At 49.0% G+C, this 16,038-nt stretch overlaps 6 protein-coding genes across 6 annotated transcripts; 2 read left to right on the top strand and 4 right to left on the bottom strand.

Moving 5' to 3' along the window:
* Window positions 1–937: 937 nt before the first annotated feature.
* CDV56_105791 (uncharacterized protein) lies at window positions 938–1,428 on the top strand (the record flags this gene model as incomplete). The annotated part of the gene is made up of 2 exons (XM_026759410.1): window positions 938–1,304; window positions 1,352–1,428. The coding sequence occupies 2 exons, from the start codon at window positions 938–940 to the stop codon at window positions 1,426–1,428; spliced, it is 444 nt and encodes a 147-aa protein (XP_026614583.1).
* Window positions 1,429–4,393: 2,965 nt separating this feature from the next.
* Window positions 4,394–5,333, bottom strand: CDV56_105499 (SDR family NAD(P)-dependent oxidoreductase; the record flags this gene model as incomplete). The annotated part of the gene is made up of 2 exons (XM_026759118.1): window positions 4,394–5,220; window positions 5,267–5,333. 2 exons carry the CDS (start codon window positions 5,331–5,333, stop codon window positions 4,394–4,396), a joined length of 894 nt encoding a protein of 297 aa, XP_026614582.1.
* A 720-nt stretch (window positions 5,334–6,053) lies between these two features.
* CDV56_105418 (heat shock 9/12 family protein) lies at window positions 6,054–6,435 on the bottom strand (the record flags this gene model as incomplete). The annotated part of the gene is made up of 3 exons (XM_026759037.1): window positions 6,054–6,096; window positions 6,160–6,352; window positions 6,402–6,435. 3 exons carry the CDS (start codon window positions 6,433–6,435, stop codon window positions 6,054–6,056), a joined length of 270 nt encoding a protein of 89 aa, XP_026614581.1.
* Window positions 6,436–7,374: 939 nt separating this feature from the next.
* On the bottom strand, window positions 7,375–7,956 carry CDV56_105293 (uncharacterized protein; the record flags this gene model as incomplete). The annotated part of the gene is made up of 1 exon (XM_026758912.1): window positions 7,375–7,956. The coding sequence occupies one exon, from the start codon at window positions 7,954–7,956 to the stop codon at window positions 7,375–7,377; it is 582 nt and encodes a 193-aa protein (XP_026614580.1).
* Window positions 7,957–8,657: 701 nt separating this feature from the next.
* On the bottom strand, window positions 8,658–9,560 carry atfC (bZIP transcription factor atfC; the record flags this gene model as incomplete). The annotated part of the gene is made up of 1 exon (XM_026758784.1): window positions 8,658–9,560. One exon carries the CDS (start codon window positions 9,558–9,560, stop codon window positions 8,658–8,660), a length of 903 nt encoding a protein of 300 aa, XP_026614579.1.
* A 3,162-nt stretch (window positions 9,561–12,722) lies between these two features.
* Window positions 12,723–15,056, top strand: CDV56_104716 (putative CP2 transcription factor; the record flags this gene model as incomplete). Its single annotated transcript, XM_026758335.1, has 4 exons — window positions 12,723–12,736; window positions 12,799–13,467; window positions 13,539–14,683; window positions 14,734–15,056. 4 exons carry the CDS (start codon window positions 12,723–12,725, stop codon window positions 15,054–15,056), a joined length of 2,151 nt encoding a protein of 716 aa, XP_026614578.1.
* Between the last annotated feature and the right edge of the window lie 982 nt (window positions 15,057–16,038).

Here is a 16,038-nt window from a genome sequence, read left to right as displayed (position 1 = left end):
ATATCCATCCTGTTGTGCTCACTAGAAGAGGTGCTTGTTGAGCTTAGACTTTGCTTATATGCTGATGGAGAAGATGGAATCTTAATCAGCACAGCTCCCATGGCGCAAGTCAGCTAGAACAGAGGCTGACTGTTACATTGATATATCTACAACGCAAATATTTCTAGAGGAACCTGCAAATTCACGACGGCCACATCCTCAGTGGTTCAATGACACCTCCATCTTCGTCCCAAGCTACCACATCAAAGCCACAGTTGACTCTTCGAGTGGTTGAGTAGTCAGGGACGTTCCGGTCTCGCAGTGATTCTTCCTGTATCTCTTCTTCATCCGCGGGGGAAGAAGACAGCGTCAACATTTGGGAGCTTTAAGAGTGAACAACCAGTTCAGGATGTGTATATATTTCAGTGGCGTGTTGGAAATTTTGGTTTTTTTCCGTAAATCTTTTCAGTCAGGGGCAACCAGTCATTACTCAACTGGACCACCAAAATCTGCTAACATATTCAAAATTTCCAGTTGAAGTCAGGAATCATTTCCTCAAGCATTCTGACTGATTCCTTTATTATGGTGGTACGTATCTCCGAATCTCGGCTTTTTCTTACTCCCCGCTTTGATCTAAAAACTACCCAGACCCACGATACAGTCTAGTATCCAATGATAACAGAGAGCTTTTCTTTAGCCGTCTTGGCGCATGGGTAGCTCATGAGCCCACCAATCAACCGCAGCCATTCTGGGCCCTTGCTCAGGGTTCGCCCCCTCTTGAATCATGCGGCTCAGGGGAAATCCCATGGCAAAAGTCTGTGAGATGATGTGATGAAAAATATCGTCACCGACCACGCCTCAAACTATTATCCGAGGCTGAATCTATCTATCAATCTTCCATTCTTTCTCAGTTTATAAATCGTTCTCACCTTGATTATCTCCCACTCTCCCTGTCAGCATGCGCTCCATCTTCTATCTCCTCCTCCTCACATTCAGTGCTACTGTTCTGGCCAGCTCATCCATATCCTACAACAAATGGGTCAAGAATCTTCCCTCATGCATGCAATCTTGCTTCAACGACTTCTTTACGAATTTTGCTCAAGATAAATGCGGCAAGGGTGCCAGCACCAGCAGCAAGCCATCTGACATAAACTGCATCTGCCAAGCGGGCAGTTTTACGTCGAGTAAGGCGAATGCGCCGTCCATCGCCGACTGTGCATCGGCGAAATGCTCCGATGCAGCGTCTCAGTTGCAACTCGTCTTGGGTTCCTATACCCAGTTTTGTTTGAGTCAAGTCAATTCGGATGGATCGGTGCCGAGTTTAGGTATGTCGGTTCGATTCTTGCCGTCGAGTCATGCTGATCTTTCTCAGGGAGCACAGTGTCGGTGTCAGGCTTAGATGTCATTCTCGTGTCGGGCAGTATTGCCCTTCTTCAATGCGCCTTATAGCCGATTGTGTCCGTCGTGCTTGCTTTCTTGCCCTGTTGGTACGCTGCATAATGATTGATCTATTGCTTGGGTATGCGCGTCTCGAATGTTTTCATTCCTGTGACTCTCACGCGCATCTGAACATAAAGCAGGCAGTGCAATGTTGTCCGTTATTATGGCATTTCTCCGTGGTGAAACCCTGCATCACGGCACTGTCGAATGCTACGACCGACCATAGCAGAAATGAGATGTTGCCATGCTGTTAATGTCCTTTGAACCACACTATAGATAGGTAGCGATGTGAGAGTCAATGCCACATACCCCAGTGATCAGTGCCACTGACCGAATGCCGACGCCACCATCAATCAGCCTAAGCTTCTGTTTTCCAAATACCTGATAATCCTGCATTGTGTCATCCGGGACATCATGATCAGCCAGCTTGGAAGCATCTGCTTCGCTCACATGAAGCAAGCCTCACGCGCAGGCGGCACCAGGAAAATGCTTCCATTGTCATTGATCGCAGATAGATCCCCTCCATCCAGCCTGCGGATGAGAGTATGAGATTCCTGTCTCACCCTATCTGCAGATGCCTTGGCCGTTGCAACCTTGTCCATGGTAGATTAAATTTAAACCTCCTACAAGCCTCATAGGTATGAGTCGTGCGTCTGGCATTTAAGGGAATCATCAACAGCTTTGCTCCAATCCTCCATTACTCGGACGTTCGTTGGCTACCCATCTGGTAGTCATGATGGGGCCATTCGAGATGCCATTCTGGGGATTGGGGAGTTCCAAGCCGCAAAGAAACGAGAAATAGAGAGTCAAGATGCCCAAATATAGGAGGAGGGCGCTAAACCCAACAAACCGATATCAAATCCAAGGAAGTACATTTGATAGGCTCTATTGCGCTTGACCTGTTCTTACGCAGATTCCACTTCCATTCATTTGTAAATGGCAAGGCAGATTGCTCAATCTCTTTTTGAGAGCCTCTCCTCTTCTATCACTAATTGATGCACTTTGATGAAACAGAAAAAATATGAAATAACCTCCATGACTACCCAAGTAATGCATCTATTGTTGCACAGCCCTGTGGCTTAGCAAAGAGCGTGCCACGTGTACCGCCAGAGGGGGCTTCAAATTAACAGGCACCTGAACAATTCCAGAAGCTGAGAAAAGGACTGGAAAACTGCCAGATAAGGGACATAATTCTGCACATTCCAGCCCCAGCCCCAGAGAGATTGTCCGGCCCCCAACGGCCCCAACCTCACAGCTTTAGTGCTGATAGCCTGGCACAGCCCAAGCCAAGGTTGCTTCGAAAGCTTAGTTGGGACGAAATGCTTACATTTTCGATCTTAGGTTGAATTTCACGAGGGAGGTTAGCCGTGTCCATTCCTTCAGTATCTCGCAGTAGAAAATAGCCGTGACTATGTTGTATGATAGACATCCTCACCAGAAAAGTATATAGGGGGGCTCAATTCCAGTCCCCTACCATAATCAGACATCTAAAATTCCTCAGTCCTTTCTCTTCGCTTTTTTTTGCCGAATACCCGAACGCCATCATCAAAAGAGTCCAAATGTGTCTCCTTCTTCCACTCCTCTTCGCCAAAAACAAACGGGCACAGCAGAAAGCGGGCGACTCTGATTCCTACCCAAGACCTCGACCATCAATGAGAGAGCGACCCAGTTCACAAATGGTCAGAGAACATCATCATCAGCCGTATTCCCATCATGTCAATGTACGATCAGGAAGCAGCCGCTGAGCCACATCCATGTGAGCAGTCTGTATCTTCTCCGTCAGGTTCACTGCTAATAATGACTAAAGCGTACTCGTCTTGAAGTTACATTGAATAATGACCCTGGATCTATGAAGTCAACCATAGCTGGGCGGCGATGGACATCGGAGGAGTGGGACGGCCGATTGATTGAGACAACGACTTGAATTGTATACACTTTATCTAAAATGCATTGATCAGCGTGCAATCAGCACAAAATCAATTCTACCTTTTTAAACTCAGTAGCTGTAACGCAAGTAGTCCTTCGAGAGGCGACCCGTAATTTAAGATGAAGTGTCTAGGTTGATGTCTTGCTTTCATCGATGTCATTCAGACCAATTGGCACAGAACATTCAGCTCTTTGGGCAATGAGTATGCCATAATTATGCGGATCCAGTTCTCTGGTCAGACTCAGACCGCTGCCGCCCCTCCCATCGCTTCCTGACACAGTTTGTATAGACACTAAGGGCGAAGAGCGTGGCGGAGATTGCAAACATCAGATCATGCGTCCGTCGGTCACAGTTTACGTCCGGACCCAAGATGGTGCACCCTTTGTAGAAGAGGAAGCCGAAGGCAAAGATAGAAAGGAGGAATCTAGCCTAGTCAGCGCTGATCCGGGGATAAAAAGAGACGAATCTTACAATAGGACACTTACGAAAAAATGTTATTCCGATAAATGATTGGAATCGTATGGCCCAGGGAGTGCCTGGATGGGCCGAGTTTTCGGTACGACAATCCTCATAATCCAGTCCTGACGGTGACCCTGAGTTGCTCTCATTCCCATCAATATCGGAGATATCCTTTTTGTCGTTCAAAAAATGGTTTTCCATGCCGATCATAATGAGGGTCTCGCCGTGGATAATTTGAAGATGACGGAAAACAGAGCAAAGAATGAGAGGAAAGTCACTATATAAACCAATTCGCATCCCTGCTAGTAGGCTGCGCTCTCCTCAGGCTAGACTCGATGTAGGAAGGACCGCTGAAAAGCCTCAATGTCTCAAATGGACCCACAAGGCTTATACGAAGAGGTACGCCTGCTAGTTGGTGTAAAACCGGTAGCAATTATGATTGATAACAAAAGCAGAGTCGATTGGGGGGCATAGAATGTCAATGCCACAATTACGGTTGATCGAGTATGATCAGCAAATACTTAAAGCGTAGGAAGATACTTTGTGCATTATCAAGTCATCATCTCATTATCATACAATGGAATGAAGTTAAACAGTTCCAGCAGCAAGAACATAGCCACCATCAACCACAACAGTCTGTCCATTCAGGTACTGGTTGCAGACGGCAAACAAAATAGCGCTCCCCATGTCTTCATCCTTGCCGGGTCTTCCAGCAGGAACCTTGCCCTCGTACTGTTCCTTGGGAAGGGTACTCTTCTGCTTCTCGTCGCTTTCTTTGGCGGTCATTTCGGAGGGAAACACGCCTGGCGCGATGTTGTTGACACGAATCTTTAGGTTGGAGTCCGCGATCTCATGCGCCAGCATCTTTGTAACGTGGATCGCAGCCCCTTTGCTGGCGTTGTAGTGGAAGTGGTGCTGTGATGTCTTGACAATGCCTGAGATGGAGGTGATATTGACGACAGTGCTGGACCAGCCATGCTCAATGTCGGTTCCCTTGTTCAACAGGGGCAGGAACGCAGCAGTGGTGAAATAAAGCTGGGACACATTGGTGCGGAAGATTTTATCCCACTCATCAAAGGAGTTCGCCTCGTCTTTGAAGAGCTTTTGATGCAGTTCCTCAGCGCTCTGGCTGTCGGTGTCCTGTGTCTGACCAGAGATACCTGCATTGTTGACGAGGATATGCAGTGCTTTTTCCTTGGAAGAGATCTCGTCGACGAGCTTCTGGATAGATTCCTTGCTAGTGATATCGGCGGAGATGGGAATGATCTGCCCGGGAATGCCATGCGAGTACAATTCTGCAACACGGTCGAGCTTTTCTCCCGTCCGACCAGTGATGTATACCTTGGCACCATTTACAGCCAATGCCTGAGTGATCATGAGGCCAATTCCGGAACCACCCCCAGTGACGAGAGCAACTGTGCCGGTCAGTATCCATATCTGCAAACAATATGAGCAACATACCTCGGCCCTTGACGCTGAAGAGGTTTTCGAGCTTGAAACGCTGGTTGTGTTGCTGAGCGTCCGACATGTTGATTGATTGACGTTAAGCTTTTCTTCTATGCAATGGGTCTTGATTTGTGGTTATGTGGTGATTAAGTTGCGGTCGATCTTCATAGGTTTCGGTAGGGCACTGCCGTTGGCTCTATATAGATGCAAGTCTATATAGTGCAAGAACTCAAACAGGACCTACGTAGTATCATCATATTGGCGTAATTGCAGTGCATGTGAAGCCAAAAACCTGACTCAGTAGCTGGTGACGAGTCTAGATGTAAATGTGTGGAGAAGCTGAAGCAGGCTGGGCTTCATCAGCATGACGTATGCCATCATAGAGGTAGATGAATCTCATAGTATATTGCATTCATATATTCAGATAAATACATCCATGAGGATGGATAATAAATCATATCATTTTGCTTTCATGTGTCAAAGCAAGACATTAATCATAGGGTTAAAAGTAAGACATTGATCATAGAGGTATGAGCCCTAATTAGCCTATATGCTAGTATATGAATTCTCAACACAAACCAATTATGTCCCATATTTCCAGTATATTGTCTATCTGCATTCTCAGAGCCTATATCTTAACACTATTTTAGAGTGCCACAGGAAGTCGAAGAATAACTACCAGGGATAGAGGCAGTGGTTGCCAACATATGTTGAGAGTTGTCACGATTGATAGTCATTAAATTCAAAATACGCCGTCATAATCCTTGGTTACATCTAATATACAGTTGGCCATTTCTCATACTTAATGATCACCAAGTCCCATAGCATCCTTTGCCTTCTGGCCCCTGTTTCCAGACAAGTTAGCAGCTGATTAGCGTTAGATCTTTCTCCAGATGCGGGGGACGTACATTGTCTGGGTGCTGCTACCATGGGCCTGGTTGTCCTTTTCGCCGCGCAGGGAATCGTAGGCCTGCTGTGTGTACGACTTCTGGTTGTCACTCTGCGCGCTACCGGTCATGCGGTCAGTGGCGTCGGTGACGGTCTCCTTCATTCTGTCCATAGTGGACTTTTGGGAGTCAGGAGTCATCTTCTCCTGAGCCTCTGCAGCGGAATCAGAGCTGATCTGTTGGTTATGGGCTGAGGGACATACTGGTGGAGAAATCCTTGCGGCCGGTGTCAGACATGTTGATAGTAGTGGTGGATTGACTTTGTGGGATGATTCTTGATTTGATGATTCTGATTTTGAATTGAGAAGGCAAAGACTGAAAGGCATCCCTTCTTATATGTCCTGCAGGACGCAATTGACCATCAAGCAAGTAAGAGACAAGACGTCATTGCTTGTGATAAAGCATAATCAGGTATAGGATGAATCACTAATTTTCTGGGGAAGTCAATTATTAGGCTGCATCTTGCCACTCCAGTGTGGGGTAGTCAATGTGATGATTCTCTACGTCACCATGATCTTCGGTTAAAGTATGGTAGATCATTGATATCTTTAACATAAGCTTCTCTGCAGGGACTCCGCTAGAATCTATTACATGCTGATAGTGTCACTTGATCCACATTTGGAAGAGGATAGTACTTCATGATATAGAAGATATGTGTAGCTTGCCAAGGTACCTTGACTCATTGCAAATAACAAGTACCTCCAAGGCCTCCTAGATCATTGAATATGTCTATGAATGCATTTTTGCATCTCCCACTATTAGGTATTGAATGACGTCACCATTTCTGGATATCCCAAGTTGGATGCCCGAGAGGATAACCACTAATTACGTGAATAAGTAGGGATCATGACTAATTATGTATAAGCTATTGACTCTGGCATGAATCATTGCAGAATGTCAGTCGAAGTCTAGATTCAGTAGAGTATTCCCTCGCTATGCTTCTGGACAGGCTACTCTCAGAGGTACAATGAACAGAACCAGACCAAGAACAATTATTTTCTCTGTGGGAACTGAATAGGGTCAGAGCTGCAGGATAATAGATTTATCAATAAGATGTTTTTTGTATTCTAGTAGTTTATATGGTCCTTCTCATAATGACCTCCTCGATAAAGAGCGAAACAGGTAGTCAAAGTAGTCTGCAGGCTCTGGCACATAGACATCACCAGACGGAGTATATCACCGTCGCCGTCGCCCAAGCGTCCGCCTCCGAGACACAAAACTGGTCGGCACAAAACAAATGCAACACTCGTACTGCCCCTGGTCATTGGTACTGTACCGCACACAGGTCAGACAGACTCGATGCCCACACTTGGTGAGAAACACCTCACGACCATCGACTGCGACGCACGAATGGCAGAAGCTGGTCGGGCCGGGCAAAACCCCCAGCTGGATCCTCCGCTCCATCTCAGCGACAAGCTCCTTGCCCTTTTCCGCACGGGCGCGCAGCAGCCGCACGCGGTACTTGAGGGCATCCATTTTGACATCACTCGGCCGTTTCGATTTTGACCAGCCCGTCGGCGTCGGGATCGGTTCAAGCAACGCGATCGGCCGCAGCCTCTGTGCGACCGGGGTGGATTGCGCATGCTTATGCTCAAGGAGCCAGCGCCGGCGCAGTTGCTTGTTGAGGAGGAGGGTGAAGAGCACTTCGGCCGTTTTCCATGCGAGCCATTGCGACCGGTCGTCTAAGTGCAGTATCCTCGCATCTTGCTTTTGCTGTCGTTCTTGCGGCGTCGAGGTGGTGCCGAGGGAACTTGTCATGGGGGCCGCGAGCAGGCAGACAGACATGTAAACGAATGACAAGAGAACAAGCCCCTATGGCCCCGATTGACCTTGATGGAAAGGGAGACAAAGGGTCAGTTACTCTTCGGCCACCTGGGTTGACTAGCAGTGATTGAGCATTCTTTTATTGTTTGAATGCCATTGTTATATATCCATTTCTTGTCACTATTCCCGCTGTGGGTTTGCATCATTGGCCGATCAGCCACACTCCTTGCAGTTCCGGCCGGTTTGGAGCCATTGAACAGAGGCCTGTCCATCCATGGCTGTGCTGGAAGATATGTCCACCAGAATATCACCACAGCCATTGGCGGAAAGAGGAAATTCTCGCCTCAGGCATTCAACCATTTCGATGACGTGGTTGTCATGTGATGAGTTGTGGGGAGGCTCATGATTGGTCAATTGGGGCAGCAGTGGTGCGGAGGATGAATTCATCGATGAACTCATTCAGCTCAGCGAAGTCACACAATGCAGCGGAATTGGCGTAATAGACTGCTCGCAGCATTCGTTATGCAACGCCATATATTTCTGTTTATGGACAGTATAGCAGCCACCGTGTGGCTTGACAATCCAACCGCCATATGTCAACCTCACCGTCCCAGTTCCAAAGCTGATGTACATGCGATGTACGCCAGGACCAAACTCCATGACAGAAGACTCGCTACCAGGGGTACTGTAGCTAATCACAATTGAACAAAATCCACAAAGTCAGCACCCGACGTGGTCCACGGTGCGTCTGAAGCGATAGATGTCTTCATTGTCGGGGACTGTTGTTGCAAGGCATCATTGCCATTGAATAGAAGGGGCTGCGCCTGCTGCTGAGGGCACACAGGAGAGTAGGTACTCATTGATCGGGCTGGCGCTACAGCCGCACCGGCCTCCTCGACCATTTGAGCAATGTAGAATTTGAGCGGTGGGTCTTCGCATTGCGCGTGTTTCAGCAGTTCATCTTTCAGAGAGAGGAGTTCCGAGCGCATACGGTCGCGTTCCGAGAGAAGGCGCTCTTGCTCTGCTGACTGTTTGCGATAGAGGTTCTCCAGTTGTTGGTTGCGCTCTTTCTTCTGGCGGCGGCATTTGCTGGCTGCGCGCCGGTTGCGCTCGAGATATCTCTCGCGACGGGGGTCGTTCTTGTCGAATACCTTTGATTTTGAGTTGCGTTTGCTGGATTTGGCAGCTTTTCTGGGAGAAGTGGTTTCTGATCCTGTGGCAGCGGAAGTGGAAGTGGAAGTAGAAGTTGTGGATGAAAGGCTGGCGATGGACGAGCGCGAGGGTCGGGCGGAGTAGATGTTTGGAGTAATCTCAATCTCATTGGCGGAAGCTGGCTTTAGCTCCGGAAGTTGATCGTAGGTGGATTCCAGGTTGTTATTCTTGTCATTAATATTATTCATGCTGGTGTCTGTGCGTTTTGAAAGAAAAGCGGGATCGAGGATCTGGAGACCCTCGTCGCTCAGAAGAGCAGGGTCATAAGAGGAAGAATCCGCTGTGGGCAGGGAGAGAGCGGTTGGACTGAGGGTGGCCCAGTCCAGAAGATTGCCATTGGCTCCACTGATGGGCGTCTGCTCGGTAAGAAGTGTGGTGGTCGTCATGATACAGGTGATGCACTCGAGCTATGCAGCTGAGCAGCTGGTTATGTACAGGAGATGAAGAAGGTTTAGATAGCGTGATGGGAGCAAAGCTAGGATAAGAGGTAGAAGCCTAATTGAACAGGCTGATATATATGGAGTCAAGCATTCGTCTGTGCATGAGGCCGTAGCTGTGGTGGTAGCTATAGAGAATGTTTGAAAACCACCGAGTATCAATTGTCGAACCGGTTGCTCACTCTCTTTTAAGGATTCAGACATCCCAAAGAAACAGGGTGGAACAACCTGAAAACTCATTCAAGTGCTGGAGAATGTTTCCTACCCTACTACGGAGTATGTTATTCTGGACCAAACGCCTCCTCCCGCGACACTGGAGTCATCCAGATAATATTGATGTAACTGGACCCTGAGAACTCCGCAGAGAGAAGTCTAAAGAGCAGTCAAGCTCAGAACCAAGGAGAAGAGCTTTAACCCAGTAAGTAACCCAGTATTGCCATTGCCAAAAGAACCTGGAATAATCTTCAAAATTATTATGATAGGGGACATGGACTGACAGCTGCTCAAGGTAGGTGTTACATTGATGGAGGGGTGACGCAAGATCGCAACATCAGCCATGATTGGGCGGATGCGACACCCGGAATGGCGCTAGCGTTGGATCAGCGGGGTCAAGCTTCTTGGCTTACCAATCAGTAGTTGTCATTGGAGCGTGTGTGTGGATCCCTTGTCAAGAGTCAAAATGACAGCCCGTTTTCATGGATTGTGGCTGGCGAGACATCCGCGCTCCAGTCTCAAAACCAAAAGTTTATGATTTTGCTTCAGGAGCCTCATGAGTAAAAGGTCACGTCAGTGTGCTTGGGACACACTTTAGACAGAGTTATAAACCGGAAACAATCCTACATCTCTCTGCCACATGAGTTTTCGTCCTGAGGAACTGGGACAGACAGAAGTCAGAGCAAGGAAACAGAAGAAGAATCCTCAGCCTCTGATTCGCCGGATCTTCTTTTGGCCACTGGGCTCCAGTGACACCTTATCTAATCCATTTGACACTTCCGCTTTCCATCAGACAGAATTTCAGAGTTCCAGGAAGGACTCTGGGTAGGATGTGAGTTGACGTCACAACAGACGGTCAGTGTCAGGTTATCATGTACAGAGACTGGTTGTACCGGTTCCATGACCCGTCCGCTCAACGACGAGAGAAGGTCAGAGTGTGTGGAAATAACTCGGTATCTGCTTGTAGATCCCGATCTGGATCTGAACTTTGATTCTCGGCGATCATGGTCCTTCCTGTTCCAAATAGGACTAGAGAAAGACAGAACGAGGCATCTTTGATACTGCAAATCTGCAATGCACAGTCTCAAGGTGCAAAGGCAGATCAAAAGGAGTAGATTGATAATGCGGAGGTGGCGCAGATAGATAGGATGGATCGGATCGGGTCAGGGTCACTGTAACCACCGCTGCTCATGCCACATAATGGAACTTTCCAGTCTCAGAAACGTCGGAAGACCGACATATCATGACATCATGACACATCGTCTGCATGTGCTAGGTTGTCCTGTTGTACACGAGGAGTAGCATCCACATAGCAAACAATGAATGAGATGAGCGGGAAAATAACTCCAGCGTGGACTATGTCAGTTGGATGTCACTACAGTACTCGTAGTCTAGGGTTTTGAGTCGCTGTTTGTTGTTCGGAGGCCATTTGATGTCATACAAGACGTAGGACAATCTATGTGGATACATCTCTCGTTATTGCAGAGGCAAGGGTAGTAGTACCTTGAACGCAGGCCAACCGACCGTCCCTGACCGTTTGGGATAACACGGATCGATACAGAATCCTGCTGATAGCTCGAGTCAGGTGGCAGTTTACAGCGAGGGGCGTTCAGTTGACCTTGGCTATGCACGGAGTGTATTTTGCGCCAAGGCAAGCTCCTCTCATGTTGAATTCAGGGACAGATCAAGCCACATTATTGTGGAAATTAATGCTGTCATAAGATAGTCCTTTTGAGCTTTACCAATGTGCAGCAACATCTGAATTCGGAAGTGGCAAAGATCTAGATCTCTGTTGGCTGTTGCGCACTGTAACCGGATGAGTTCTTAACTAAATACTTAAACTGATAGATATGTAGATAGTTGGACCGAGAATTCTCCGTATATAAAAGTCATCGGTATCCCCAGAGTCAGACTATGAAACAGACCAGTGCGTGGCAAATGCAAGTAAGTCTAGACTTCCTTCCCCAATACATCTGGATATCCTGAGCATCATATCGTCCCAAAGGGCAAGACCCCTTGCATAAGTCCAGTCAGGTTCGACAGCCAAGAAGGGTGAAGTCAAAGTGGGATCAAGGAACCGTGCCATTTGCCGTACCCAGATAACCAACGGTCCTCCGGGATGACACTTTATTTTCTTTTTTCTTTTTTGTCTTTTTCCTCTTCCTCAGCTCTGTTCTTGGACTTCCTGTCTCGGCTGGAACTTCCGTCCCAATCAAGCGACTTTGTCTAATGCTACTGTCCACGAGGCTAGAGAAAATGCCCCACTGGCCATTACGCTCCTTTCCACTCACATAGAGAACTAGCAGAAGATAGATACTCTACAAGAGGCTGGCTTGCACTTGCAGACTGTAAAGCGGAATGGATAGATAAATCACAATCTTGAATTAAATAATAATCATATTTTTTTACCAACCGAGTTCGTGTCTCCTCGCCTTTTCCCCCCTCCCACCGCCGATCCCCAGGTACGTTCCGCCTCTTATAGTACCTAGCACCTTCTACCTTTCGAGACCCAAAGCATGTCCTGTTGTGCTGGTGTTTGCTGTGTGTCTGTGAGCCTGACTGGGCCCAGGGATCAGAAAAAGGACTGTGCCGTCCAAGTTTCCACGGTCCATGCCATCTATATCCAGCTGCCATTCCCTCCTTTCTGCTGCCGTTTCATCACTGGATGGGATGCTTCGCCTTTCGCTCGTTGTTCGCTCGGAGGAAGTCGCTCATTTTCACCTCCAGACTTGATGTCTGCCGGATAGGTTAAATTCTAACGGTCTACAAAATCGCCCCTGCTAGTCTACAATCCTCGTGTCTGTGGCATATAAGTCCCCCGGTCGTGGTGTTTGCAAGACCGTCGTTGTTGAAACACGTGCACGTCAACTGTTGGTGGTTGCTCCGGACTTGAGGAAAATGTTTGGCAAAAGGTTTGTTTATTATCTGGGATAGGAATGAGGTTTCGTTATTCCTCGAACCTAACCACCTCCAGGACGACGTCGCGGAAGCCTGGAGCAGAGCTCATCGGGGAGTTTCAACAAAAGTTTTCCCATGTCATCGCAGACCCCTTTCTCACGCAGGCGCCACTCGAGCACGCCAACGCGAAGCTCGCAAACCCTCCCATCCTTCCATCACAACAATACCATGCCCCGTTCAACGATTCCCTGGCGATCCCGAACGTAGTTGACTATGTCACTCATCCAGGTCAGCAAGTCGGACATCTTACTCCAACCGCTAATCAGATGTGCGCCGTAGTCCATAGTCCTGCAGGTGACCTTCACACTCCAACTGTTGAATGGAATCTGGCCAGCACGCCTTGGATATGGGATCAGATGCTCAGCGTACAGCCAGACCTTCAGAATCAACAACCACAACCACAACCACAACAACCAAATGGACACGCGACGACGGCAACCCGAGGTGTGGACGTCTTCGAGTCGCATTACCAGCATCATCTGTTTCAGAACATGGACCCGTTTGCGTCAAACCACATACTACCAAGCAACGTGTCGTTCGGTGCAAACTCAGACTACGATCCATTGGATACGTCGAATCATCAAGACTCATATACAGAATCGTTGGGACATGCCACGCAGCTTCCACTGCCGGTGGCCTCGGACGCGATCGATCGCGCCGACTTTCCCTCCAAGCTAGAGACTCCGTAAGTCCACTAACACTGCCACGACTGCAATCGGCCTACTGACTGCTCACCCCCCTCTTTTGACAATGTAGATTCCGCTACCGTGTCACTCTCCACGCTCCCACCGCTATTGCGGATCATGCGCATGAACCGCCAGTCACCTATCTCAACAAGTCCCAGGCATACTCGGTATCCATTGTCGACTCCACGCCCCCAGCGCATGTCCCCCAGCCAGTGAAATATCGCACGAGTGTGAGAATCAGCTTTGAGGAAGCGGCGCATCGATCGAACCCCGCCAGGTGCTGGCGGCTTTGGAAGGAAGCGCGAGGGGCGGTCGAGGCCCAGCAACGAGGGGGAAAGATGCGAGCGTTGGAGTTTGTGGACCTGCGGTTGGGATCGAAGAAGAACGCGCCCCGTATAAAAAAGGTGGACAGCGCCTCCTTTGATGGGTTTTGTGTAACCTGGACGGGCACTCCGGGAGCGGGTTCTTCCGAGTGTGTGGTCAATGTTCGCTTGAATTTTCTGTCTACGGATTTCAGTCTTTCCAAGGGTGTCAAGGGCGTTCCTACTAGGTTGTGCGTCAAGACGGAGATGATTGGCCTCGAGGATGGCACGCCTGCACCGGGAATTGGTACCGAAGCCGAGATTTGCTACTGCAAGGTCAAGGTGTTCCGGGACCACGGAGCGGAAAGAAAGCTGTCCAACGATGTGGCGCATGTGCAGAAAGCGATTCACAAGGTCGAACGACAAATCGCGCAGGGAGATATCGACGGCAATAATGGTCTTGGAAAGCGGAAACGCCGAAAGGGCGTGGGACACGGGTTGACCAAGAATCATACCGTGTCGATGAGCCTGTCTCCCAGCCGTTCCAACAGTCTGACGGGAATAGACGATCTGCATCGGGCTCTGTTCGAGCTGCGCAACCTCTTCTCGTCCTCCCAGCCAGTGAGCGTGCTCTCGCTGCAGGGCGATGTGCTGGATGATCCGGATCAATCACCAGTCTCTCTGCCTCGGGACTCTTCCACGCCTGTGTCTCTTGGACGAGGCAGTGTGTCGGAGACTGATGCAGGGGTCAACTTTCATGGCGACCTCGTGCAACTTCCTCGTCGTCCTTTCGGGAGGGAAGGAAGTACCGTTGAGCCGAAGACGGAATCTCCAGATCTGGTCTTCAGCGATCTAAATGGTCGATCTTCGCCGGAGTCGGATAACGGTGATCGTGCATCCAGCTATCGGCATGGTAAGTTTCGCCAGCACTATTGGATTGGATTTATGAACTGACCACGGCAGTGGCCTGTTTCTACGTGCGAATCCAGGACAACAAGCAGCAGGAGCCCTACTACCGCGCCGTATACCTCAGTGAGCGAACAACATCCGACTTCATTTGCCAACTGTCAAAAAAGTACAACGTCCATCCAGACCGTATCCTCCGTCTCGTCCATACCACGCCGAACAGTCTACGTATCGCCGTCGACGATGATGTCGTTGCGGAAATCCCCGAAGGACAGGATATGATTGCTCAATTCACCGAGGTTCCTGCTCAGTTGAGCAGCGACGGACAGGACGAGGGAGAGGGATATAGCACCGGGTACGAGGTTCAGTTGGTTTTTTAGACGCGTTCTGCATACTTGACATATTTTAGCCTTTTGCACATTCAGGGAACCTTTATATGACTCACCCCGGACGGGATTTGCATGACTGGTGATGATGTACCGTTAGACTTGCATGAGCATCTAGATACACCTACTGGATGGGTATGAACGCAACGACATGAAAGAAAAGATTCAGCATGTATAGCATAATTTCATGATGTACCCTGCTAGCAAGAGAAATACATAGCATCCATGCTGTGAAGAAAGTCTCCCAAAGCACACGTAGAGTCAAATTCCCAGCTTGTGCCGTACTATCACTAGTGAAACCTGAACCTACCTGTTGATGACAGCAGCCATACCCACTGCCATCTAGAATCTAGCTAGCTATGCTTTTATCGACGCAATCGGCATGTTTGGGAGTGTACAGTTTAACATGGTCACGCAAGAGCAGACCTGTAAGTCTAGAGAATGATAGATGCTATGGATGGACAACCACGGCAGGGTCCCCCCAAGCACCTCACTTTCTTACATGAGTCCATGACAAGTTACTTCTACAATCAGAACCCGGCTCAGTAAAGGCGTTTGACCTCACCCCATGGGGACTCCACCGTGGGCGTTTCCGTCCCTTCTTTGGTTTCCAAAGAGCCTCGCACTCTGCTTGACCATCACCCTCCAGCCGCGCTCCCTGAGGGCGTCGACAATGGCCTCAGAGCTTCCCATCAAGAGAGCCCGCTTCATGAACGCCGGGGTTTGATGGAGGTCGGCGGCTGACAGATGAAGCGTTTACGCCGCCGAGATGAACATCGCTTAGGGAAGAACGACAGTGTGGCGAGCAGTGCTGACTCCGACGGCCACTCGGATGCCACTTTCGAGACAGATGTCACTGAACCCGATCCCCAGCCGCCGGCGAGAAAACGGCGCAGAGTTGATCAGACTGACCCTCCCGTGCCAGCAACGTCCGACGGGCACCGGAGTCGATCTGTTCCAGATCCCTGAAGACTTG

This window comes from Aspergillus thermomutatus (assembly GCF_002237265.1).
Source record: "Aspergillus thermomutatus strain HMR AF 39 chromosome Unknown NODE_90, whole genome shotgun sequence".
Taxonomy (NCBI): Eukaryota; Fungi; Ascomycota; class Eurotiomycetes; order Eurotiales; family Aspergillaceae; genus Aspergillus; species Aspergillus thermomutatus.
This window is presented reverse-complemented; position numbering and strand designations above follow the sequence as displayed.